Source organism: Malaclemys terrapin, chromosome 2 (genome assembly GCF_027887155.1).
Source record: "Malaclemys terrapin pileata isolate rMalTer1 chromosome 2, rMalTer1.hap1, whole genome shotgun sequence".
Taxonomy (NCBI): Eukaryota; Metazoa; Chordata; order Testudines; family Emydidae; genus Malaclemys; species Malaclemys terrapin.
The window spans coordinates 15,685,914-15,711,539 of record NC_071506.1 but is presented as its reverse complement, the minus strand read 5'-3'; the positions used below and the strand labels follow the sequence as shown (position 1 = coordinate 15,711,539).

At 45.1% G+C, this 25,626-nt stretch overlaps 1 protein-coding gene across 5 annotated transcripts in view; it reads right to left on the bottom strand.

The window, feature by feature from the left end:
- ST3GAL1 (ST3 beta-galactoside alpha-2,3-sialyltransferase 1) overlaps positions 1-25,626 on the bottom strand; it is a 127,556-nt gene that overhangs the window by 11,064 nt on the left and 90,866 nt on the right. For all 5 annotated transcript variants that reach the window (XM_054017527.1, XM_054017530.1, XM_054017526.1 and 2 more), the window contains 3 exons: positions 19,888-20,721; positions 9,304-9,500; positions 4,746-4,925 (listed from right to left, as the gene is read on the bottom strand). In XM_054017527.1, the coding sequence (XP_053873502.1) occupies positions 4,746-4,925; positions 9,304-9,500; positions 19,888-20,190 (680 nt within the window). In that variant the 5' untranslated portion in view covers positions 20,191-20,721. The remainder of the gene's footprint in view (positions 1-4,745; positions 4,926-9,303; positions 9,501-19,887; positions 20,722-25,626) is intronic.

Below are 25,626 nucleotides of genomic sequence, written 5' to 3'. Positions count from 1 at the left end.
TTGGGGGGGGGGGGAGGGGAGCAGAATTTCTCACAGATTGTTATCATCCGCAGAGTTATCTGGGCGGGGGGGGGGGGGGGGAGAGGGGAGGAGGGAGAGAGGGAAATGAATCTGAGGAAAAAAGTCAAAGATGGGTTTCTTCTGCCTATTTTCAAAATGTACCAATTTTTTGTTTTTCAAAAATTTTCTGCAGTTTTTAATTGCATTTTTAATTAATTAATTTGCCTAAACCACTCACAATTTTCAAAAGCGACGTTCTCCACCCCCCACCTTTGTTGAAACAGATTTTCCAATTTTGAAAATTTTGGATTTTCAAAATCCCCAGCATGTGACGTGGTCTCCCAAGCAAGAGTGGGATTAGGAAAAAAAAAATATCATAAAATAGGAAACTGCGAAAACAGGAAGTGTTTCTGTAACAAAAAAAAAAAATGACTTTCATTTTTGGAAAAAGGCCAGATTTGGGATTTTTTAGAAATAGATTTCCTTAGCAACATTTCAAACAGCTCTGATCATCAGTGGGTGAAGATATTCATGTAAATCTCCACTTTTCCTTTCTGCTTTAGGCAGTGCGGTTGAGCAAAGGGCTAAAACATTTCAAAACACTTTTCCCAGAAGGGAAATAGTTTGACATAGACTTGCTCTCTGCATGCACAGGGACATCGTCAATGATGGGTGCTGTGGGGCAAACGCCCTAAGTCATGATTTATAACCAGGATATCACTTCCTACTTAAGAAAAATGGGAAGTGCACAACTCCATAGAAAAACCCATGCCCAGGGACGGGCCAGTGAATGCTAGTTGATAAGCAAAAGAAAAGCCGGTTTTATTTGTATTCATAGTTCAGTCTTGACAAAGAACAGTCACTGAAGTACAGTTTAATTGCCACCTTAAAGACTGCTTGTGATGTGACACATTTTTACTACAAGTTAACGTGTGATGAATCATAGCTAAGGCACCAAAGTGGAACATGAAGCAGGGATGCTTTCACTATACAGTACAACCACAAGCTTCTTTCATGCGTCAGCTTTCAACAAGGGCTTGTCTACACTGCAAAGTTGTCGACAAAACTTTTGTCTTTCGCGGTTCCTTAAAAAAGCCCCCCCCACAAAAGACAAAAGTTTTGCTGACGCAAGTGGCAGTGTGAATGTGGCTTTGCCGACACAGCTAACGCCGCTCATGGGGCTGGAAGAATTTTGTCGGCAAAAGTGCCGACAAAGAGCGTTTACACGTGCTGACTTTTAGCAACCAGGCTGTGTCGACACAGCCTTGTCCCTAAAAGCTGTGTGGTGTAGTCAAGCCCCAACTAACTGTTGTTCCAGTGAAAAATTTCCCCCTCCACCCAGGGTTAGTTCAGCAGATGTTCAGAGGCAGCCCTTGCCCCTTCGCCAAGCTCATCTGCAGCGGTCATCAAGTGGATGTGGGGGGGGAGGTGAGAGGTAGCTGCTGGAGCAGTGCGGGTGGACACAAAGTTCTGGTCCAGCTTTCCCCACCTGGCATCTCTTCCCCTCCATTTGTTTATCAAACGAAGAAGAAAGAACACAGATCTTTTAGCAGGGCCTGGCCCCTGCAGCAAATGCCCTCACCAGCTCATGGCCATAGGCTAGATGCACTGTTCATACTTCCCGGGTCCACACATCTAATCCTGACTCTCTCCTCATAGTTAGTCTCCTCTGTTGAGCTCAGCAGATACAATCCCTTTCCCGTCTCCACAGGACTGATCCCAGAACATCCCCTTCTGTTTCATCTCCAATCCCCTTCACAGGAGAGTCCCAGCATGTGAAAGGGAGAACTGCCCCTCTCTCAGTGTTCCTGTGCTGTCTTCTGAAGGCCCATGTACACAGCCACTCTGGAGCACTTGCTGCCTCTCAGCAGCTTGGCCAAGCGATGGGGGATGTGGGCCTTTAATCTACTCCCCAGGGCTTTCCTGCAGTGGATGCAACTGGAGCTTTGTTCCTCTGGGTCTCCTCCGGAATGCTCAGGTCCTACTCAGCATGTGCACTTACAGGGCCTGCTCCCAAGTGACCCATGCCCAGCTGAGCCACCTGTGGGGTTAGAGCCCCTCCTGGCAGACAGCAGCAGGGGAGTCAGGGACCGAGGCAGTCCATCCTCTCTTGCTTAAGCTACACCATGAGCTTAGCCCACAGGTGCAAGTCTGCTCTGTCAGCACCATGACACAGCATCTTTGCCTACCCACATCTGATCAACAGTCTCCTTGGGCCGCAGGTTTCTTTCTGAGCTACGAGGAGCAGGTCCCTTGTTCACCAGGAACGAGGAAAACAAGGTGGTTCTGAGCCCTTTTCCTCTGCTCTGTTTATCTAACCTCTGGAATCTGCTTGAGTCACACAGCTGGAGACAAATTACTGGTAAGTCTGTGCAGAGTCAAGACCACTCCTCTTTGCCACTCCCTGAGACTAACTTCTTGGTCTTCCAGCTGTCAGCCACAGATCTAGCAAGATCTTGAGCGAACAGTTTGCTATATACAGACTGCTTCAGAATGGGAGACAATACCCCACCAGGAAATGAAATCACACAAGGAATCTAACACTGGGTTTGCTTTATGTGCTGGGGAGAAGGGAAGGAAGGAGAGGACAGAACTGAGGGGTTGGGAGTTGGAGGAAGAGAGAAAGACTGTGAAGAAGCTCTCCCTTTTATAATTACTCTGACAATCCCTCATTATTATTGCTGAACTTTTCAAATACAGTGATACTGGGGATATAACCTGATCTCTGATACATGCATGCAAATCTATTCCAAACTCTACAAGCATTAAACCAATTAACCCTCCCCAGACTCCTGTGGCGGAAGTAGGCTACTTAAGAGACCACTGTCCATGTTTTACAGATGGGGAAAACTGAGCTAGACCAATTAAATGACTTGACTAAATGGGCTCATTAGGTACTAGGTAGCTTTGGTTCTTTTTCTGCCTCTGGTGTTCATGTGCCGTGTGACCTCGATGAAGTCCCCAGCCTCTCTATGCCTCGGTTTCCTCATCTGTAAAATGGGGATAATGATTGCAGAAGTGCTTAGCAGGATGGATCACACAGTACACGAGTCTCGCCGGTGGCATTAGGAGCCAGATGCCACTTGTCAGCTCCATGCTGGAAGAATGGATAATGAAGGACCCACTGGAGGTCCCTCCAACCAGCCAGTTCTATCTTCAGCTATGACCAATAGAAGCCTCGTGTATCTGAAGGCTAAAAAATACAGTTTCCACTCATTTCCTCCAAAAACTCCACCTTAGAGGAGAGAGGTGAGCAGCCAAAATGAGTCATTGTCCCAGAAGCCAGGTCAAGAAGGCAGCAATCAAAGTGGAAACTGACTAGGACACTGGTGATTTAGAGCAGCAGCAAACATTCTCTACCATTTCTCCAGTTTTGCTGTGCACGGGACAAAGAGGAGTCTGTTCTGAACGCCCATACCACACAATGCGCCCAAAAGTCAAACTGTTACCAGAAAACAAAACGCAGCAGGGCCAAATTCTGCTCCTGAGTGTGCCTGCAGAACTGGAATCCTCTGATGCACAGGTAGAGGTGGAATTTAGATCAATGCTGCGCTTTTGGCCTCATCTCTCTTGTGCTGTGGTTACACTTTGTGCTAACACACTAGTGTGACCCAGAGAACCCCTCAATGCCAAATGGCAAAGGATTCAATGCTCGGTAACAGAAACTCTCTATCAGGTCTGACAAACTCACTACATCTAACACACTGCTTTCATAGTATTTATCCACAAAGGGTTGTGTAAGGTGGCTAACGGAAGCTTTCATCACATGGGGTAATGTACTTAGGGGTGATATTTAAGGAGTTAGGTACATGTGCGGAAGATACGTTCAGAGGCAGAGTTGGCAAACAAGTTTTCTGTTAGAGTAGGATGTTTATTGACCTGTCTCAGTTCATCGGAAAGTTAAGCCAAACACAATGGGATCTACATTTGCATTCCAAATCAACACAAGGCTATAAAGTCAACACGGTGACTAAACCCACAGTCTTGTCCCGGGGGTGCAAACACAATTTTGCGGTATAAGAGAAAAGACAAAGGATGTCTGTGTTATCCATTTACGAGAAAACCCCTTGAAAGGTCGGGGTATTCATGAAAACCTGGATCCTGGTTATGACTGACAACCAGCAACTCTGTCAAAGACTGAATCCTTGGGAAAGAATCTACTCTATGAACAGGAAAGGTAACCATCGGTAAATGTAGACCTAGGACTGCATTTTAAGTTTTGTTTTATATGTGTAATCAATTCTGCTTCCAATATTCATGCTCAACACTCATTTGAATTTTTGAATCTTTGCTCTTGGTTGATAAATGTATTCTGGTTTCTATTATAAATACTTCTTAGTGCTGGGGCAGGAAGTGTGAATCCCCCATTGATTCAAACAAGCTGGTGTGTATACCGTTCCCTTGGGAACAGCAAACCTGGCAGTTCCTGTGAATGTCCAATGACAGGGGCCGGATACCAGAGAGGGATGGTTCTGAGGCGTTCCAGGACTGGGGTGCACCAAGTGTAAACCTGCCAGGCAAAGTAAGGGCTGGCAGAGCCCTGAGGAGAGTTCTTGAGTGACCGAAGGCTTGGCAGTGTCAGGGAGCTGATTCCCAGTTACCACCTGGACTCCCTCATACTGGAGGCTAAGGAGTAACAAGGTGACTAACAATCCTGGGCCCCCCCAAAGAAAGCGTCACAATGATGACACAGCTGCTATGTCCCCCATTCAGCTTGGGCACCTGTCGGCCTCAGCTTTACTTACAAGTTTATGGTGCCCGTGGTGAGCGCGCTGACAATCCAGCGCAGGTCCAGCGTTTTGAAGGGGATCACAATCATGCTGACATTTTCCGCCAGGTCTCGGAAGCTCTCGGGGTAAACTAAGTGGTGAGTGGTTTTGCTTCCAACGTCTGATTCAAACCCGGCAGTTGGAGCGCGATTCATTCTGCAACCCAGAAAGGAGAGAGAAAAAAAATCAAGAGGAGAATTGTTTCCCAAACTTACTAGCTGGGGTGTGCAGAGAATACAGTTACTGGGCAGGGTCCTCATCTCCATTAAGGGTATGTCTGCTCTGCAATTGGAAGGTGTGATTGCAGCCTGTGTAGATATACCTGTGTTAGCTTTAATCAAGCTAGATCAAAGCTAGCTAGAGCAATGATAGCAGTGAAGTCAAGGCTAGCCCCGCTCACCCAGGACACTTTCATGGCCGCTATCCTAAGGCTCCCTTAACTGCCCTGACACGATAAAAGGCTCAACATTACATTAGTCAGGGGTTAAGAGGCCTTAGTGTAAATGGAAGTAGGCCCTTAGTTTCTAATCCACTGAAACATGGAAGTGTATGTAAAGAATTGTAGCGTCGAGGTAAAAAGTGATCTCATTTTAAATGAAGTCATATGCAGGACCATGAGAAACAGTAGGCCTCAAAGTCAGGTCAAAGGGCTTTTACAAACCCAGGGCAGGACTCTGCCACCCTTCATGGCAATGACTCGCACCTTGCTCCGGGAGTAGTTCCACTGATTTCAGTAGGACTACTCACAGATTAAGATACTGCTCCGTGTGAGCCAGGTAGGCACGTAGCAAGCTACCATGAGTGGTCCATTACAGCAGTGCAATCCGCTCTCAGTGACACTGTTGTAACCAATGCACCAGGATCAAATATTGATTGAGTGGCTCCCACAACACTCCCATGAGGAGGGCAACTCTCATCCCCATTTTACAGATGAGGAAACTGAGGCTCAAATTGGTTAAGGGACATGTCAAAAGTTGCACTGTGAGTAAATGTCAGAGCCTGGACTAAAACTCAAGTTCCCTAGCTTCCAGTCACATGCGCTAACCAATGGATCATGCCATTGAGCTCCTCACACACACACACACAAATGACAGCTCTGATATGGAGGATACCGACCATGACATTCCATCTTTCACACTCATCCTTTACGGTTACCAAAAATAAGCCCCAAGCAAGATAAAAAACTCAGATGGCTTTAGGCTGTTTCACAAACTTCATAACCAACCTGGGGTCAGAGAAAGGCGGTTTGAGCCTTGAGAGAATCGGACCTACTGGAGGGTCTAGTAGTTTCAGTGGGAGTCTGGGGATTCATTTGAACCCAGATCACAGCCAGACTCCAGGGTCTCAACACAAACCCACTGGGATTGAAACCAAAGAAAACATCTCCATGAACTGCCACTGTCGGCCTCAGCCAGCCATTCGTAGAGCCCCCATTGTGTCCAGCAAGAGCTGTTTGCATATCTAAGGATAGAACAGGGCCTAATCAATCATTCTGATTGGAAGGGAACTCTCAAGGTGAGCTGGGCTCTGCTTGTGCTTTGAGTTCTTCATCCTGAAAGTAGCACTTTCCGGTGGGTCTCGAGGCCGAGCTAGTGAATTACAATGTATGAATTCTGACACCAGGGTCAAAATTATCTACAGATAATTTAAAGAGTCTCTAGATCTTTCCTTTCAGGTTTTTCAGGTGACAAATTCAGTGTTGCCATTTGTCCATAGGAGAGCTCAAGTTTTCCCAGGCCTGACTTGTATGCCTGAAAATCTAGAGCCAAATTCTGCAAGCCTTTCCCTCTCATATAGCTCCACTGAAGCCAACGGTGCTGCTGTAGCAGCAAGTCAAGAAGAGTTTGGCCTTTAGCTTACAGGACAATGGAAGCTGAATTTAGTTTATGTTCAACAACATATTGTTACCACGTCATGAGGCTGGCCTTTCTGTTGGAGCACTGAGTCAATATGTGAGAACATCGGCTCACCGTGGGGGGATGAATCATCATCATGCATTGATGCAACAGCATGGCACGGGGATGCAAATGTCAGAATGGGGTGGGGTTTTTTTTTGTTTTGTTCTTACTAGGACAGGATGAAAAGGTGACAACTTTCACAGCATAAGGCTCAAGGCTAAGCTTAAAGCCGCACTGCTCATCATAGCAGGGGGTTGCTAGTGTGTATTGCTCTGGTGTTGAGTAAAGCTCATGAAAGCACCGGAGTAGAGATCACACACAAAAGGACCCATTTTCAAAACCACATAACGTCTCCTCAGGGCAGGTCTTCACTACCCGCTGGATCGGCAGGTAGTGATCAATCTATTGGGGGTCGATTTATCGCATCTAGTGTAGACGCGATAAAATCGATCCCCGATCGCGCTCCCAGTTGACTCCGGAACTCCAGCTTGCGAGAGGCAGAAGCGGAGTCGACGGGGGAGTGGCAGTGGTTGACTCGCCGCCGTCCTCACGGCCAGGTAAGTCGACCTAAGATACGCCGACTTCAGCTACACCAGTGGTTCCCAAATTTTAACAACCTGTGAACCCCTTTCACTAAAATATCAAGTCTCGCGAACCCCCTCCTAAAAATGAATATTTCCAGGGATTTTCTCCTTTACCCGAGTAGAAATTATAAAAGCAGTGATCTGGGAAATATAAAATATGTTTTTATGACATGCTTATTACACACTATTTATTATTAATTATTATTTATCATTACAGTATTTTTATTACATTATGAAAACGGCAACACTCTTCTGAGATCTCACTTTCGTAGCTTGTATCTCTTTGAATAAGCCTGTTATAAGACAAGGCTCCTATGTTTCATCAAGCAGTATCAGATGTGAAACAGCAGGAAGGTATTTAAGAAGCCAACTCAAAGAGTTCCCCCTACACAAGCATTCAGGCCTTGAGCAGTCCAGGCAAACAACACACATTAGACTAGCTGCCTATTTAATTTTAAAAACAGCAAAAAATATCCACCTCCCTTTCCATTTCTTATAAGGAGTCTTGAAGTTTGATAGAGATGCTTGCTTTGATCTGCTTAGCTCTTGGGAGTCCAGGGGCTCCGGGCTGCAGGCCCCGTGCTGCCCAGGGCTCCTAGGGACAGCTCTGTCTGCCGTTAGGGAATTTTTTCCTGAGAACCCCCTGTAACATTTTGCGAACCCCCAGGGGTTCACGAACCCCAGTTTGGGAACCACTGAGCTACTCTATTCGCGTAGCTGAAGTTGTGTATCTTAGGTCGACCCCCCCGCTAGTGTAGACCTGGGCTCGCTCCCAAGGATGTAAGCAGTAAGGTCTCAAAGCAGGGATAAACATCTGTGTGTCTTATTCCCTAGCTACCATTAAAAAAAAGCCTCAGAAGCTAAAGAGGCCAGCAGCCGTATCAGATTGTACTGTAGTCCTCAGGGTTGGCAGTAACACGCTGGATAGCAGGTGGATGGGAAAACTCCCACCAGCCAGATACTTCTGGTGCAGACAATTCCATAGGCAGGACTCTTTTCTCTGAGCTGGTACTGAACCAGTGCCCCCGAATAGTGCGAGAACTCACTGTGCTGGTTGAGATTTAAACAAAGCGTCTGACCCCTGTGGCTGTTGAATCCCCCATGGCATGTTTTGCAAAGATCAGGTTATTCAACCCAGATATCCAGGCTAAATTCCAATTGGGGACGTTCCATTCTGCCTCACTAAAAGGACCCCTGCACTTTCAGTTGGGCACGATGGTCATCTTTTGCTACTTTAGAGGACTAGTGATGCTGCTCACTGTAACACAACTGGTGTTGTCTAGTTGCTTCCTGTCCTACCTGGGGTTTTACTGTCCACTCTAGAACAGCTACTTCATTCCACTGCAAAAGTAGCTGCATGTCAGTGGTGAAGTGATTTCTGGGTAGAGAATATACCAGAGTAAAAGCGAGCGGAATTTGGCCTTTTATATCAGTGTAAGTTTGTAAAAGTCACTTTGGGAGCCCAACTATCAGCAGTAAAAGCAAATATCACATTTATTTAAAATCTCTGGTTTTTAAATGAAGAATCAGAAACACAATTATGCGAAGCCCGTCATCATTTAAAGCAGGCACAAGGCCAGATTAGGACAGTTAACACATGGGGCCAAATTCCACCCTGGTCAAACTAGTTCAGTTATGCTAGTGGAGTGATGCTAAGAATGCATTTGGCCAGCTAGGGGCCTGATCCTGCAAGGAGCAGAGTACTTTGAACTCCCATTGATTTCACTGGGAATTGAGGGTGTTCAGCATCAGTGCAGGATTTGCTCCTCCGTTTTGTTCAGAGAGGGACACTAATTCCCAGTTCTGATCTTGAGGGAGAAGTAATGTGCTAGTTGCTAAGGGCCCAATCCCACTCCCATGGAAGTCAACTCAAGTACTGCCAATTACTTCAGTGGGATTTCGCTCAGGACCCAAGCACTGGATTCTGCTCTGATGTGTATCCCCTTGCAGCCCTGTAAAGCAATGCAGAATTTGGCCCTACAAATGCTGACAAATGTTAAATAACTGAACTGATCAGGAGGTTCAGGATCCCTGAGTCTCTTCTGTACTCACCTGAGCACAAAGTCGTGGGCATCGATATCTTGGCCGTATTGAGATTGCCTAAGGTTTCCGGAGTTCCCCACGACGGCACACCTTCTGCACCGGGAAGCGTCTCTCTCCAACAGCTGCTCCCCGTCACCGGGAATGATCTCAAACAATTCCTTCATAGTGTCGTTGATATTTTTAGGATTGCTCTCTCCTTGCAATTTCTGTTGGGAAGAACAGGGTCACTCGGGTCACAAACACAGAAGGTTTTTATCAAAGCAGGGTGTTGCACTTCTCCCTGACGCTCGTCTGTGCTCATTGACAGCACCGATGGCATTCCCTGCAAGACGTGTTGCAACAGTTCTCAGGTTGGGGGGAATCAAGTGACGGAAGCCTCCGTCCCACACATGTTTTCACCTGATTTTCTCCTCTTTTCACTTGCCTCCCCACCCCCTTACTCTCATCTGCCAACAGGTGACATGTGACAATGGCACATCCCCTTCCATTCAGTGCCTCCAGCACTGAATTCAGTAGGACACAGGTGCCTCTGGTTTCCCAGAGCCTAAGCCTCCCTCCGCTATAGCTCCTTGACACCCCTCTCATGCTGTGCTGAAGGCAGATAATCACTTTTTCAGGGCACTATTCCTGCTATGGTGGGCTGTGGAGGAGCCAGCTGGTAGCTGGGGGAGGGGGAAGCCACCATCAGTTAGAGCAGCCGCCAGAGCAACCCAGAATCCTGGAGGTGCAACGCTACCTTCCCTCTGCACCTGGGCAGCACCTGCTGACAACAGAAACTGGCCCATCAGCTCTGCCATTCTCTGGGGAGGTTTGTTAGTGGGTGATCTGGTGCTGTTCCCCTATTCTGAGAAGGGTAGGATTTTAGAGGGGTGTGTATGTGTGGGGGGAAACCATGCTAAGGTTGTGCCCCCCTTATTTGGGGCCCTGCTCTGCAAAAACTACTAGCTCAGCAGCAAACAGGTGGCAGGGAACGCATGGCTGGGCCCAAAAGTACTGCTGCTGTGAAGATCCTCCAGTGCTCTCTTCCTATGGCCTAAGTTCACAGTTCAGATTTGGACACGTTACCGTCCGCTTCCCTCAGAGCTGTTCAAGTGCCACTATCCCATACACAGATGTACCTTTGCCGCTTTAAGTTGCATGGCAAAATTTTACCCCCCTGTCCATACAACATTCTGAAATGAAAATCTAGACAGGGTTTCTGCATCTGCACTGGGACTGTTTACCTTAGCGGAGCAGAGTAAGAGGGGATCTGATAAAGGTACACAAAGTAATGAAGGTGGCAAATTCATAACTGATAAAAGGAAATACCTTTTCACACAACACAGAACTGGTCTGAGGAACTTATAGCCACAAGATTTCATTGAGGCTAAGAGCTTAGCAGGAGGACTCAAAAGAGATTAGACCTTTATATGGACAATTAGAATTTCCACACTTACAGCAAAGATTAAAATAAGTGTTTTGGAAAGGAGCTAAATGTTCATGCATCAGGCACTCAGACAACCTCTAAATAAAGGGGGTCAGGAAGTAACTTTTTCTGGGGGCAGGTTATTCCACAACTTCCTTCTGTGGGGTTCTTATAGCTTCCTCTGAAACAGCTGGTACTGACCACTGTTGGAGATATAATACTGGCTAAGTCTGAGCCAGTCTGGCATGTTCTGTGTTTTCCCCTGGACATATTTTCTCTCTGGCTACACTAATATTCCCTGCAGTATTTCAGTGTAAAAAATGTAAACTTGCACAACTCAGTCTCCTGCTTTTCTTCCTTTCTCGGGAGCGGCACTGTGTAAAAGCCAATGCAGACCACTAATGGCTGCACATCTGGATAAGTATGGCAAAAATAATCCAAGAGTAAGGATGAAAGGAGCCAGATCAGTCAACATTAGTACAGTGTCTGCCAGTCCAAGGTGTGCAGTCAAGCAATTGGAGCACAGGCTGGTAGTCAAGACACTCGGGCTGAAATCCTGGGTTCACTGAAGTCAATGGACTTTAAAGTTCCCACTGACTTTACCAGAGTCAGGATTTCATCCCTGGATTCCATTTTTCGCAGCGTCACTAATTTGCCATGCATCTTGGGCAAATCACTATCATGTCTGTGTGCCTCAGGCTCCCAATGGGAAGCACAATTCTTTAAGTGCTAAGTATTTTATTATTATTCGAAAATGTCACGTGTGATGTGGCAAATATGAGCTCGTATAGATCTAAACTCTGCAAGTCGTTTGTGAACAGCCAATCTACCCAAAATATATTTCCAAAGCAAATTTTTTCAAGCATAGCAATGGCTTTTAAGGACAGAGGGACTGATTCAAAGCCCACTGAAATCACTGAGAGAATCCATTGGTTCTGCGGACTACGATTTGGATGAGGCCATACAGCCACTGCCAGTCTGACCCTCTCAGATGCAGCTTGTTTTGAATTATCTGAACACACAGAGTAATGCCTTATGTGTGTACAATCAAATACATTCTTAGGTGCCTCACAAAACCAATTTTTGAAATACACAAATCTTTCCAGAAAAAAGTCATCCTTGAGCTGATTACGCACCTGAGAAAATTCAGGCCAGAAGGTAATTTTTAGAAAGTACTAAGGCTTTTAATAAAATTGCCTTCTCTGTCATAACTATACCTCACTAGAGCAAAGCAGAATTACTTTTTTATGGGTCTGAAGAGTCAAAAGCCAAACGGCACATTCCTATGGATAGGGTTAATCTGTTTACATAGTTGCAGGGTCAAACTCTGATTTCTGTTACACCAGTGTAAATCTGAAGGAACAACACTGAAACTGATTTAATTAAAGAATGCTATCTGGAAAAGCAGGACTTCAATTTTCAATTTCCCCTTAGCTTTATAGTATAATAAAAGCTATAATAGAGGTCATTCCTGTTTACATTACAAAATCACCCGGAGTTCCTAAAGAGGACCAGGACTGCATTGCACTGGGTGCTAGTCATCTATAAAAGAGAAAGCAGTCCTTGCTCCAGTGTGCAGCGTAAATGTCCTTGCTTATAATTTTCTCAGCAATTCTCTTTTTGGACTAAATTTTTGTTGCTTAATCTCAGCTCAAAGCTGATTGTTTTGGAATGTGAGCACAAATGACATTCAGCTGTTTGAACTAAGAGAAAAGGTGCAGAGTTAAACTCAAAAGTGGGTGAATGTTAAAATGTTAGGTGCAGCCATTTCTTACTGAAGAATATTTGCTTGGTTTGTTCAAAAATCTATTTTAATGGAGCTAAATTATAAGCCATTAAAATTCATCTTCATCCATGCACAATTTTAGGACTGAGATTTTTGAGTTGTCACACCATAGTCCCAACAGCTGGGCTTTTCCTGTATCTACAAAAGAGTGTATAGTGAGAGGTATGGATCAACAGCTTTGAAGAAGAAGTGGGATTCAATTAATGTTGCATTCTAAACCTGACTGATCCCCTGTAGCCTTAGGCAAAATGCTAAAGGAACAATAAACCTGAAATCTAGTCAAGTTAAAAGTAGTTTCTGATTCTGCACTTGGCTCTGAATCCATTTTTGCAGTTTTACAGTTACATTTTTTGAAAGCGTTTTTAATGTTTTTCCTCTCTCCGGTTGCTGTGTAACCCATACATGCGAAAAGGGAAACCAATCATATATGGGCTCCGTGAAACTGACTATACATGGAACTGTCAAAACAAAAGGCCCTGAAAAATGCCCCGACTAGCTGGTTTCTCTTAATCTATTTCAGATAATAATAATTACACATTTTCATGCAGAAAAGACATTATTAAAATTGATGGTTTCCCTTTAAACTCTCTCCATCTCAACTGGCAAAATACAGATAATCCTGAATTTGCCTCATATGGCTGCTGTCAGGATGAATGTTTGTTATAATGTTTTATACATGACAAGTGCTATATAAGTGTTTATGTTAATTCTATAGCATTAACATAGTGATGTAATTAACAGCTGTGCAAAACAGAGTCTTACAAAGCTTTAAATACTGTGCCTGCATTTTCAATTTACTCTTTTCTCCTTCTCTGTTTTTACAAACAGTTAAGTAATTTAAAAAAAGAAATTAATGCAATAACCCATGTTGCTGCAACAAACTCCATACCTAAAATCAAATAATGAAATGCAGAAGTTAATATTTTCCTCCGTCATTTGTATTTGTTAAATATTGACAGTGAATCTAATCCGGAATCCATTGAATTCACTGGAGGCAGCATATTCTAAAGCAGTGGTCCCCAACCTTTTTTGTCTGGCGGGCGCCAGATGAGCCACGGAGGACTATGGCGGCAGACGAGCATCCGCCGAAATGCTGCCAATAAGCGGCAACGTCAATAGGCATCACCGCCGAAATGCCGCTGACAAGTAGCGTCATCCAGAGGCATCGCCGCCGAAATGCCGCCGAAAATCGGCATTTCAGCGGCGACACCTCCGGATGATTCTACTTGTCAGCGGCATTTCGGCGGATGCTTGTCCATCGGCCAGTATGCGGATGCACTTAGACGCCCCGGTGGGTGCCATGGCGCACGCGGGCACCGCGTTGGGCACCCCTGTTCTAAAGGGTCGAGCACTAGACAGGTAACCATTCCTGTCTCTGCCACTGAACTGCTGTATACCCTTGGGCAAGACACTTAACCTGGGAGAAGAAGCAGAGGAACTGAGAGGTGTAGTCTGTCTTGTCTCTTCAGAATGTAAACTCTTTCGGGCAGGGACTTTCTCACTCTGTGTTTGCAACGCCTCGTACAAGGAGGCCACTGGACCCGCAAGGCACTATCTTAATACAAATAACAAGTCTTTCTCTATTGGTCAAAATGATGTTTGGATTGTGTCCAATGGGTTTGGTTCTCAAGATAGAAAGGAAGACACTGTCCGTTTGCCCCTCCATGCAGTTGACAGCTTGTCTCTCTCATCAGCAGAAGTTGATGCAATAAAAGACATTACCTCACCCATCTTGGCCCTGCTTAAAGGAGGCAGATTACAAGAAGGCTTCTAAAAATACATATTTATTCAGTATTTCCAGCCCAAGCATTCAGAAACCATGAGTCAGATCCCCAAACATCCATTAGATGGCCTTAAAAATAATGAGATTAAAAAAAGCCAATACATTGGGGGAAGGGTCCTTTTATTTTGCTTTCTGTTTTTTCAAGCCTGTAAGTGTTGACATTTGCAAACTTTTCTCTGCAACCGTGAGGGTTAGAAACTTAGTTTTCATTTTAGATGTAAGAGGAATGTTTCACTCAATCACATGACCCTGAGAACTGTGGCATTAAGAAAAACAGGTTTTAGGGTGCCAGATTATTATATTTCAGTCTAAACCCATTGACCTTACATTATTGCTTCCTTGTATTTCGACTGACCGAATACTGCAGAAGTAGCCACAGTCTTTGTCACAGAGCAAATAACATTCTGAGTCAGCTAAGAAAGGGGGAAAACAAAAATGAGATAAACAGAGAACACCTCCTCACACGATGTATTGTGCCATGTTTTAAACACACAGATGTTTACACTTCAGATTAAAAAAGAAAACACAAACGATAGCTCAGAAGATCAATGTCAGAGGGTTGGGCCAAATTCTGCTTTGAGTTACAATGAGTGCAGGGCTGGATCTGAGAGCAGAATCTGGGCCACTACTGGGGGTGGGGGGGTGTTATATAAATGGATTATTTTGGTCATCTTGCTGAGGTCTAAGCAAGGAAAACGGGGTATGGAATATTCAAGTTCATCACACTTTTTAAAACAAACCCAATGGGGTAATTCTTGACATGCCGTCTGCATGGGGAAATGGGTGTAGCCTATATTTGTGTAGCTCAAGCAATCATTTACAACATGCAATTCTTACTCTTTTAGGGTCCAATCCTGACAACGGGTCTTTTGCTATTGACTTCAGTAAGGGCAGGACCCGGTCTATACATAGGAGCAAAGAACATCTCTAGATACTGGGCCAAATCCTGCTGTTGATTTTTCATGGGTGTCTTGGAGCGACTCACTTTTTACAGTGACGTAGTTGAGAACATCACCTGGGCTAGGGTATGAAAGTGATGTACAGAGACAAGAACAGGAAAAGAGGTCTCCCTTTTGCACCTGTCTCTCGGCCTCAAGTGAAACTGAGGCATTCAGATATTGGCTAACATGTTCTGAGAACAGTCGTTATTTTAATACTGTTAATTTTAATACAATTAAAGTCGTTATTTTAATACGACTGGACAGTCTGATCCTACAGCACTTATTGGCATGAATAATCCTTACAGGCCTAATAAAGGATTATGCATGCGAGTAAGGGTGGCAGGAACAGGCCTTTAGACTGTGTGCTCTTTGGGAGCCAAGACTGTCTTTGTGTCTAGTCCAGAATCAAGCCCTCATCTGTGTTTAACAGACATACAGTATAGTTCCACAGATAAATAATAGCTCCACTGCAGTCAAAAGAGGATCTACACCACACTGCCAACAAAACAGTTACACGTCAGCCCCTCTGCTGTCACTGTTCCCCTGAAAGCAAGTTTAAGCCACTACTAGCAAGACACAGTCCCCTCAGCAGTTATTGTTTCAATCACAATGACATAGGGTTACCAGATAGCAACTGTGAAAAAACGGGACAGGGAGTAGGGGTTAATAGGCGCCTATATAAGAAAAAGTCCCCAAAAAAGGGACTGTCCCTTTAAAAACGGGACATCTGGTCACCCTACAGGAAAAAGTCACAAGTAAGTAAGATAGGAAAACCAGTGCCACTAAAATTTGATGATTGTCTGGAATTGTAATGATCCTTTTAGGGCTGGCCAAGTTTTTACAGTCACTTTCCAGAACAGCATAGATTTGAGGCCCTTGGACATCAGAAAAGCCTTTAACATGAGAACCTTGCTGAAGACCATTTCCTATAGAAAAAGGCAATTATCAGGGCATGCAGGGTTTCCAGGAATAATGCATATATAAACAACAGCCGCGGTTTGATAGCTAAGGGCCAAATTCTGACCTCAGTCAAAGTGAATCATGTTTTAGATGAGATACAAAACAGCATCCTGCCCACGTGTGGCCATTAACAATTCCAGGGTACTTTTTATATGAGAATGGGCATTAGCCATAGTGTCTTAGCCAGGTTCCAGAATGAGTGTTGAATTCTGCCTACCTGGAAATTTCTCCAGGCTGCAACAGGAGTTCGCACACATTCCATCATACGGCAGACCAGCTCTGCCAGCTCCCACTTTAAAGAGCTCATTGGCAGGGTGATAGCTATGTGGAGAGCTCTACGAAGGACATTCTCCCCCACAGTAACCAGGGTTTAGTGCTAGGAACAGCATGCCGTTATCAGACAAGCTGGTGAGCCTCCCAAGAAGTGCTGAGTGCCCACAGTTCCTGCTGAGGTCAAGGGAGATGGGAGGAGCTCCAAACTTTGCAGGATTGAGCCCATGATCACCTACCCTGCTAATGCCGTGTTAATAGAAACTCTCCTTCCCACAGACTCACAGAGGAGACTTGAATTACAACACCTATACCTCTGGGAAAAAGTCACCCCTTTCCAACGCAGCCTGCAGGGCCGAGCTGGCTTGTTTACTTCAGTGTGGTCCTGGAGCCTGTCTGTCAGGAGAGCACTTCTGAAGCTCAGAACTAGGGTCCGGTCTAGTGCCATACACAGTACTGGCTAAAGCCTGTCTACACACAAGGTGATATTCGGATAGAGTTAAAACAGTACAACCCTCCCAGGTGTGGATACAGTTTTAGTTTTAAATGTGCTTATTCCAGTATCACTTATTCCCAGACTCGGCATTCTGGTAAAACTAATATTGCAAAAAAGGAAAAAAATCACACCCTTAATGGATATGGTTGCACCAGTAAAAAACAAGACCAGAAAGCCAAGAGAACTGAATAGGGGTGGAGCCAGATCTTTGGCTCCTCCCTCCTCCCTTTCATGAGAAGTCAGCAATCAGAGTGGCTTGGCGGGGGAGGGGGAGAAAGGGAGGGGAGGGGGGTGATAAGGAAAGGGTTTAATTGCTCAGCTCTGCTCCTCTTCTTTTCCCCTGCTGTCTCCAGGGCTGCAACATGAGCACAGCTTAAGAGACCAAAAGCAAAAGCACACACAGATCACAGGCAGAAGACATGCAAAGGGAGGGCGACAGTTGTAGGGCAGGCTGCCTCCCATGTGCCCTCTTGTATCCAGGGGTGGCCCTGCCTGCATCCTCCTGCCTCAGTTTCTCCCTTCTAGGGGCTTCTTCAAGAGCCCACTAACTCTTTTGTCCATTCACAGCCCTTCTAAGGCTCTGGTCTATTGAATTAACAAACATTCAGGATAAAATTCTCAAGTCCCTCTGTCTACACCTTTGTTTGGCCTGGCCTTATTATGTCACTCCCAGGCCTTTCCTGCCTGTAGCCTCACTCCCTATGCTCCAGACTTCTCTGCTGGAGACTACTCGCTCCCCAGCAGCCTCTCTACTCCACTCTCGTATCCCTGGGAATCCCTCCTGGGCGGTTTTCTGTTACTCTGTATAGGAGACTGAGCTGATCTCTGCTCGGGTCCGCTTCCTTTTGAAGCACTTGGAGGAGAGGAAGGTGATCAGGAACAGTCAGCATGGATTCACCAAGGGCAAGTCATGCCTGACCAACCTGATTGCCTTCTATGATGAGATAACTGGCTCTGTGGATATGGGGAAAGCGGTGGATGTGATATATCTTGACTTTAGCAAAGCTTTTAAGACGGTCTCCCACAGTATTCTTGCCAGCAAGTTAAAGAAGTATGGATTGGATGAATGGACTATAAGATGGATAGAAAGCTGGCTAGATCATCGGGATCAACATGTAGTGATCAATGGCTTGATGTGTAGTTGGCAGCCAGTATCATGGGGCACATGATTTATGAGTAGAGACTGCAGGAACTGGTCTTATTTAGTCTGCAGAAGAGAAGAGTGAGGGGGGTTTGATAGCAGCCTTCAACTACCTGAAGGGGGGTTCCAAAGAGGATGGATCTAGACTGTTCTCAGTGGTGGCAGACGACAGAACAAAGAGCAATGGTCTCAAGTTGCAGTGTGTGGGGGGGTGTAGGTTATATTAGGAAACACTATTTTACTAGGAGGGTGGTGAAGCACTGGAATGGGTTACCTAGGGAGTGGTGGAATTTCCATCCTTAGAGGTTTTTAAGGCCCAGCTTGACAGAGCCCTGGCTGGGATGATTTAGTTGGGGTAGGTTCTGCTTTGAGCAGGGGGTTGGACTAGATGACCTCCTGAGGTCTCTTCCAACCCTGATATTCTATTCCTTAGTAAATAGGGTGGGCTGAACCCAGAGCAGGCCACCCTTTTATAATGACACATAAAACCACAGAAAGGATTTCAATAGGAGTTACGCACCTAAACACTTCTGAGGAGCTGGCTGAAAGGATTTCAGGACTGGAGAATATGAACGAGGCACAGTGGAAGGGACTGGCTTCATTTCAGAATAGGGATTTCTACTCCATAGCCAATTAACTCTCACAGTCAGCGGGAATTTCCTATTGGCTATCAAGCTGGCTAACTGCAATAGCTAATTAGCTCCCTCCCAAACTGTTTGAAACCGCCCTCCCAAATCTGAATTCTCCCCATCTGAAAGAAAGGATCTGTGGGAGGGGCCTCCCCACTGCACACAGGATGGCACAATATAAGAGTTTAGGACAGGAAGGGTAGACGATTTCTGTGTTCAAGTGAAATTGCGGGGAAAACTGATATTCTATACAGAGACAGAATGTAATTAGCACCCACGCTGGAATTTTGCCAGGACACTGGAACTAATAAACATACTTTTGCAGTTTAACAACATAGACCACGTTGGCCCAAACAGCATCACATACTAGGGCCCTGAGTGAGCAAAGCTCTAAAGCACATGCTTAAATAACGTTAGTGTGTTGCTGAATAGGTATGAGATTATTCCCGGACTTAAAGCACATGCTTAATTTCTTTGCTGAATCAGGGCCTAAGTGTTTCAAAGGCAAGCACAAAAAACTCCATTATGGCCAAATAGGACCCAATCCAATTTCCACTGACATAAATAGGAATCCATCCACTGATTTCAATGGGATCTGGATCAGGCTATCCTGCCACAGAGGAATAATCATAGGGGATGCTTCTTCCTAAATGGCACCTCTCCTGAAGTGGATAGTTTAGATCCTGTAATTATACGATCAAATAAAACAATGGTAGTTCTTATTCAGACAGCATTTCTAATTTAAAAAAATTACTGCTATTTTCTCCAACTCAGTAGCTCATGGCAATGAGTCCCACAGGTTAATTCCATTGTATAAAAAGTTTCTCTTTTGAATTAGCCCGGTTTGGTGGGAGAAAGAAGAGGAATAATTTTGTGGTTAAAGCACAGGCCTGGGGTTTGAGAGCTCTGGGTTCCGTGCTGAGCTCTGCCACAGACTGTTATCACCCTGGACAACTCACTGTGGGCTTCAATTCTTTATCTGGAAAATTAGAACAATATTACTAACTTTCTCCCACCCTTTGACAGTCTTCTCTATTTAGACTGTAAGCTCTTTGGGGAGCGACTGTCTCTCTTTAGTGGACAGTGCCTAGGCCCAGTTGAGGTCTCTAATTACTACTGAAATACAAACAATAATTACACTACAAATTTTACACACACACACACACACACACACACACTTACCAGCCACCACTTGTAGCTCTCTTCTGGAATGAAGGTGTTCCGAGTGGTGAGGAAAGGCTGAATAGTCTGATTAAACCTCTCATCGAACCAGAAGGAAAGTCCCAGCTCGGGAACACATGAATTACAGCTGCATGGTCTCTGGGGGTATTTCATTAGTTTTTTTAACTGCATGACAATCTGCTTGGGATCCCAGGTGACCATCACCGAACTATGAGTGTAATTCAGCAAGAACGACGTTATTGTGATGACAAACAATAAGGCAAGCGTAAACATTTTCAGATTTTTCTTCTTGATGGCGACCATCTTTCCTTTGGGGTTCCTTCGTAAGGCTGTCAGCCTGTGACTCAGTGACTGTGGTAAGGCAAAGACAAAGGTTGTCGCAGGTTCACAGGGTTTTTTTCTGATCAGGTGTTTAGGCCAAACAAAGCAATTCAGTTATCTTCACTGGCAAGGGGAGAGCCTTCATTTTACCCTTGGTGATTTAAAGAAGAAAAATTGGATTGTCCTTTTTTCCCCCCTTTTAAAAATGATCCCAAATCTCGCTCTTCAACTCGCCTGGAAGCTGCTAATTTCTCTCACTGAGCATTTAATCAAAACTGATAACGATGATTTCCTTTCCCCATTCAGGAAGATTGAGAGGTAATTAATATCAGTGTCTGAGACTAGGTTTCCTGCATGAGAGTAAAACTTGAATGACAGGAGCTAGATAAAAGAAGATTGCTTTTTCCTTAAAATTATTTAATTAATGTGACCATTAAGATCATCCTGTGGCCTCAGTCCCAGGTGATACAGGTGCCTTGATGCTCATTTAAATCATAGAGAGTCACTTGCCATCTGCAGAAACACAAAAGGAAGAAAGAAAAAAAAACAGTCAGAGATGTTTGAGTTCCTTCCAGCTCAGTTTCTGTTTCACTTTCCCTGCCCCCTGGCTTCAGATCAACTCAAGAACCACAGTAATAAAGTCGGCTTCTGTCGCAGGACTTGCACTCTGAGAAGTTTCACAGCAGCCTCTCCAGAGGGAGGACTCAGGGGCCTATAGAAATCAAATCACTGTCTGTTGATTTAACGGTTATGGAGCTAAGGCCCTTTTAAATTACCCTTTGCAGACACCACACGGAATCAGCTCGTCTCCTTAGCCTGATCTTGATACCTGCCAATTACACAGAGTATTTATAACTAAGAATAACTGAACAAGAAAGCAGAGGGCAGAAGGGAGAGGGAGAGACACACAAACACATACAACCGCACCCACAAGTTAGTGGACCATATGATTTACAGAGCCCCAAGAAACAACAGGTCCTAAGCCCTCAGAAAGGGGAAGGGAAATCAGGCCAGAAGCTCACTCTGTTCTAGATACGCTTCTGAAAGGGTTAAGGAGCTTTGGAGGGGTATTTCTTCCTACTTCTACTATCAATGCCAGAGAAGAGGATAGGGCCAGCCCCGACTTAAAATGTTTTCATGGGATGTTGGGTGTCCCCCAGGGCAAGACCCCAAACTTTTTCCTTGCTTTGCTCTTTGCCACACGCAGAAATCAACGGGAGTTAGGTGCCTAAATACCTCTGAGGATAAGGGCTCCAAAGACTAAGGCCTGGTCTACATTTAAAGCTTATACTGGCACACCTGTGGTAGTCAGGGGTGTGGTTGGAATTTTGAATTGTTTGGGGGCCGGAAAGTGCCATTGTTTAAATAAAAAGCAACAGAGAGTCCTGTGGCACCTTATAGACTAACAGACATATATTGGACATATATAAGCTTCGTGGGTGAATACCCACTTCGTCAGATGCATGTGGTGGAAATTTCCAGAGGCAGGTATAAATATGCAGGCCAGAATCGGTCTGGGGATAACGAGGTCAGTTCAATCAGGGAGGATGAGGCCCTCTTCTAGCAGTTGAGGTGTGAAAACCAAGAGAGGAGAAACTGCTTTTGTAGTTGGCTAGTCATTCACAGTCTTTGTTTAATCCTTATACTTGCCTCTGGAAATTTCCACCACATGAGTCTGACGAAGTGGGTATTCACCCACGAAAGTTTAAGCTCCAATACGTCTGTTAGTCTATAAGGTGCCACGGGACTCTTTGTTGCTTTTTACAGATCCAGACTAACATGGCTACCTCTCTGATTGTTTAAATAATGCATCCTGTACATTTTTGGGGGGGGTGGGGAGGAGGAAGGGGGAATCAAAACCAACCTCATTGAAATTTTTGATCTAATGAAAAGTCCCCCCCGAACCCTTCAAAAGGAAAACAATACTTCGAAAGTTCATTGTTTTTGTTAAGCTAGTTTTTCATTTTTCAATCAGCTCTATTATTACACAGCTCGAAGTATTACACTTACTGGGGGACTCAGTGATATTTCCGATCACAAGAAAATAGGAGGGGTGCTGATGGTAGGGAAGGATGGTGATGCAGCTAGAGCATAGGGCTGGCAGTCAGGGCTATTCCTGGCTCTCCTACAGGCTTCCCGTCTGGTCTCAGGGAAGTACCCAGGGTCAACATGCTTTGAAATTTTGAGCATCTCAATCTGAGACAACATACGCCTGCTTTTCCAAGTAACTTCAAATGAGACTAAGTACTCAGCACCTCTGAACATCTGGCCCAAACCCAGACACCTAAAATTGGCAGCCACTTTTGAAAATCTCATGCCTTAGTTCTCTCATTTGTGTAACAGGGATAATAATACCGACAGACTTCAAAAGGGAGTTGTGCAGCTCAATTAATTACTCTTTGCAAAGTGCTTTGTGTGCTATGTATGGTTGGGGCTGAACAAATACACTTACAGGGTTTCAGAGACTGAAAAGTGTTCCAAAGTTCACTGGCAAGTACAAGGATACATGAGTTTGCCTGTTGCAAGGGGAGAAGTGTAAGGACAAGTATTCTCCTTCACTATAACAGAACAGTTCAGAGGCTACAGGCATTTTACAGAATCATACTCCACAACAAATGCGTTTGCTAGTGAATACGGTGTGGCTTTTGCTCTCGGTCTCCCACTCTATGTCCTAGCAGCTGAAGGGGATTGGAGGGCTTGAGGAGGAAACCTACAGTATTACATCAAATGTTCACACTCCCAGAGCATGTACCCTAGACACACACTAGAGCCCAATGCACACTAGGGTGGGGGAATCGATCTAAGATACACAACTTCAGCTATGTGAATAGCGTAGCTGAAGTCGAAGTATCTTAGATTGACTTACATGGGGTCCACATGGTGCGGGATCAACGGCCGTGGCTCCCCCGTCGACTCCGCTACCGCCGCTCGCTCCGGTGGAGTTCCGGAGTCAACGGGGAGCGGGTTCAGGGATCAATATATCGCGTTTTAACGAGACGCGATATATCGATCCCTGATAAATCGATCGCTACCTGCCGATACGGCGGGTAGTGAAGACGTATCTTAGGAGAGTCAGCACCTTCTCCCTGTTAAGAGATGAGTTGATCAAGCATGTTTGGATCTAGAGTTGCTATTGGGCTTGTCTACATAGGATGATCAGAAAAAATAATCAGAATTAACTAAAGATATGAATTTAAAGTGAATTAGTTAAACCACATTAAACCCATGGGGATGCTCTTATTCATAACTAAATAATCCACTTAAAATTTAAACTTTTAGTTAATTCAGATTCACATTCCTCAGGTTTGATCCATACTTAAAAGTTATATTGGCATAGCTATGCTGGTTAGGGGTGTGAAAAAACCACACCTGTGACTGACATAGGTATGCTGACAAACTCCCAGCGTACATGAAGCTATATCAACAGAAAAGGGTTTCTGTCAACAGAACTAACACAACTCAGGGAGCTGGTGTTCCTACACTGACAGAAATGCCTTCTGTTTGTGTTGGCTTGGTCTACCCCAGGGGTATATATTGATACAGCTATGCCAACATAACCATGCCGACATAGGCTCTGCAGTGAAGCCATACTCTGAGTGTCTGCATATAAACAAGCCCTTAGAAGCCTGGGTTCCTGGCTAATCCAGGAGAAGGGTGAGCTGATTCAGAAATCTCACAGCTGGCCTGGAAAGGAAGGATGGTTAATAAGATCATAGTTCAATTGCTAACTTTCTGTATGACTTTGGGCAAGTCACTAAGGGTATGACTACACTGCAATGTAAGCCATGGGTTAATAGAATTCAAGTTGCAGATTCTGGGTTTGTTGACCTAGATCATGAGTGTCTACACGCATTTGTAACTCCAGGTTAGGAATTGTTGAATCCTGGGTCCCAACCTGGGGGTGCCAGCATCTACACTGCATTATGCGGGCCCAAGTCCAACCACCCTCTCAAAATGTGGCCGCTCTAGCCCTTTGTTCATGGTGCAGTGTCGGAAAACTTGACTGTCCAACAAACTTGACTGTCCAGAGGATGAAGGAAGTTGCCCTTTGGAATTGTGGGATACTTTTGGCAGACTCCCAGAGCATGAGTCTAATGGGGCTATGTCTACACTGCAAAGCAATAGAGCTTGAACCCTGGGTCCCAGCTTGATTCAGGCTTGGACCATCCACTTCTGTGGGGTCCTGGGACCCTGGGTCTAAGCCCTGCTTTAGCATGATTTGTGTGTAGACAGAAGGGGAGTTAGGCCTGAGCCTCAGTTCAAATCCTGGGTTTACATTTCAGTGTAGATATACCCTAAGGATACGTCTATACTTACCCGCTGGTTCGGCGGCCAGCAATCGATCTTCTGGGATCGATTTATCGCATCTTGTCTAGACGCGATAAATCGATCCCGGAAGTGCTCGCCGTTGACGCCGGTAATCCTGCTCTGCGAGAGGAGTAGGCGGAGTCGACAAGGGAGCCTGCCTGCTGCATGTGGACCCGCGGTAAGTACCTTTAAGTTCGAACTAAGATACTTCGACTTCAGCTATGTTATTCACGTAGCTGAAGTTGCGTATCTTAGTTCGAACTGGGGGCTTAGTGTGGACCAGGCTTTAATCTCTCTGAGTTTCATCTGCAAAATGGGAACAATACAAGTAGTTCTTTTGTCTAGTTAGACTAAGAGTTGTATAATGGGGAAGCTATTGCAAAATAAATTAGGTGTGAATTTAAAGCTTAATTGCTATTTTGTATTAACGTGCCATGTGGACACTTTTATTCTGCACTGAGAGTGTCTTTCTGCGGTTTAGATTAATCACGTCCAAAGCAGTTTAGGCTAATCTACACAAAGATGCTCTTAATGTGGAATAAGAGTGTGCACATGGGCAGCTAGTGCGGAATAGCGATTCTGGGCAAATTCCCCCTTGCAGACAAGCCCTAAAAACTTGTCAGGACAGGGCCTGGCTCCTGGTGTGTGTTTGTGCAGTCCCTACCACAATGGGGCCCTGATTGTGGTTGCAATACAAAATAATTAATCATAATGTCAGTTCTTGCAAGAATTCTCCCATTTCGGGCTAAGATCAGCCCACCCCCCCATCCATTCCAGTTCCAGATCTGATCCAGAGGCAAGGCCACAGTGGATTCAACTCATCTCCTTACGTTTAAGGGATGCGGAGTTGGCGCTCCAGTCTGGATCCCCTCTCTGGTTTTGAATAGCAAAGTGGAGCAACCCAGGAAACTCTCAAAACATTTGTTCAAAAATGTAGACGCCTTCCCTGTCTCAGCTTTCCTTCTCTCAGATGCAACTCATTTGATTTATTCCAAACTTCTCTCCAAAAAATAAATAAAAAATAAAAATCAGGCTCTGGCCTGAATCTAAGCACAAAAAATAAGGCCCACAGGATTTCTTTGCTGAAGGTCAGAAGGGGAGGGGGGTGCC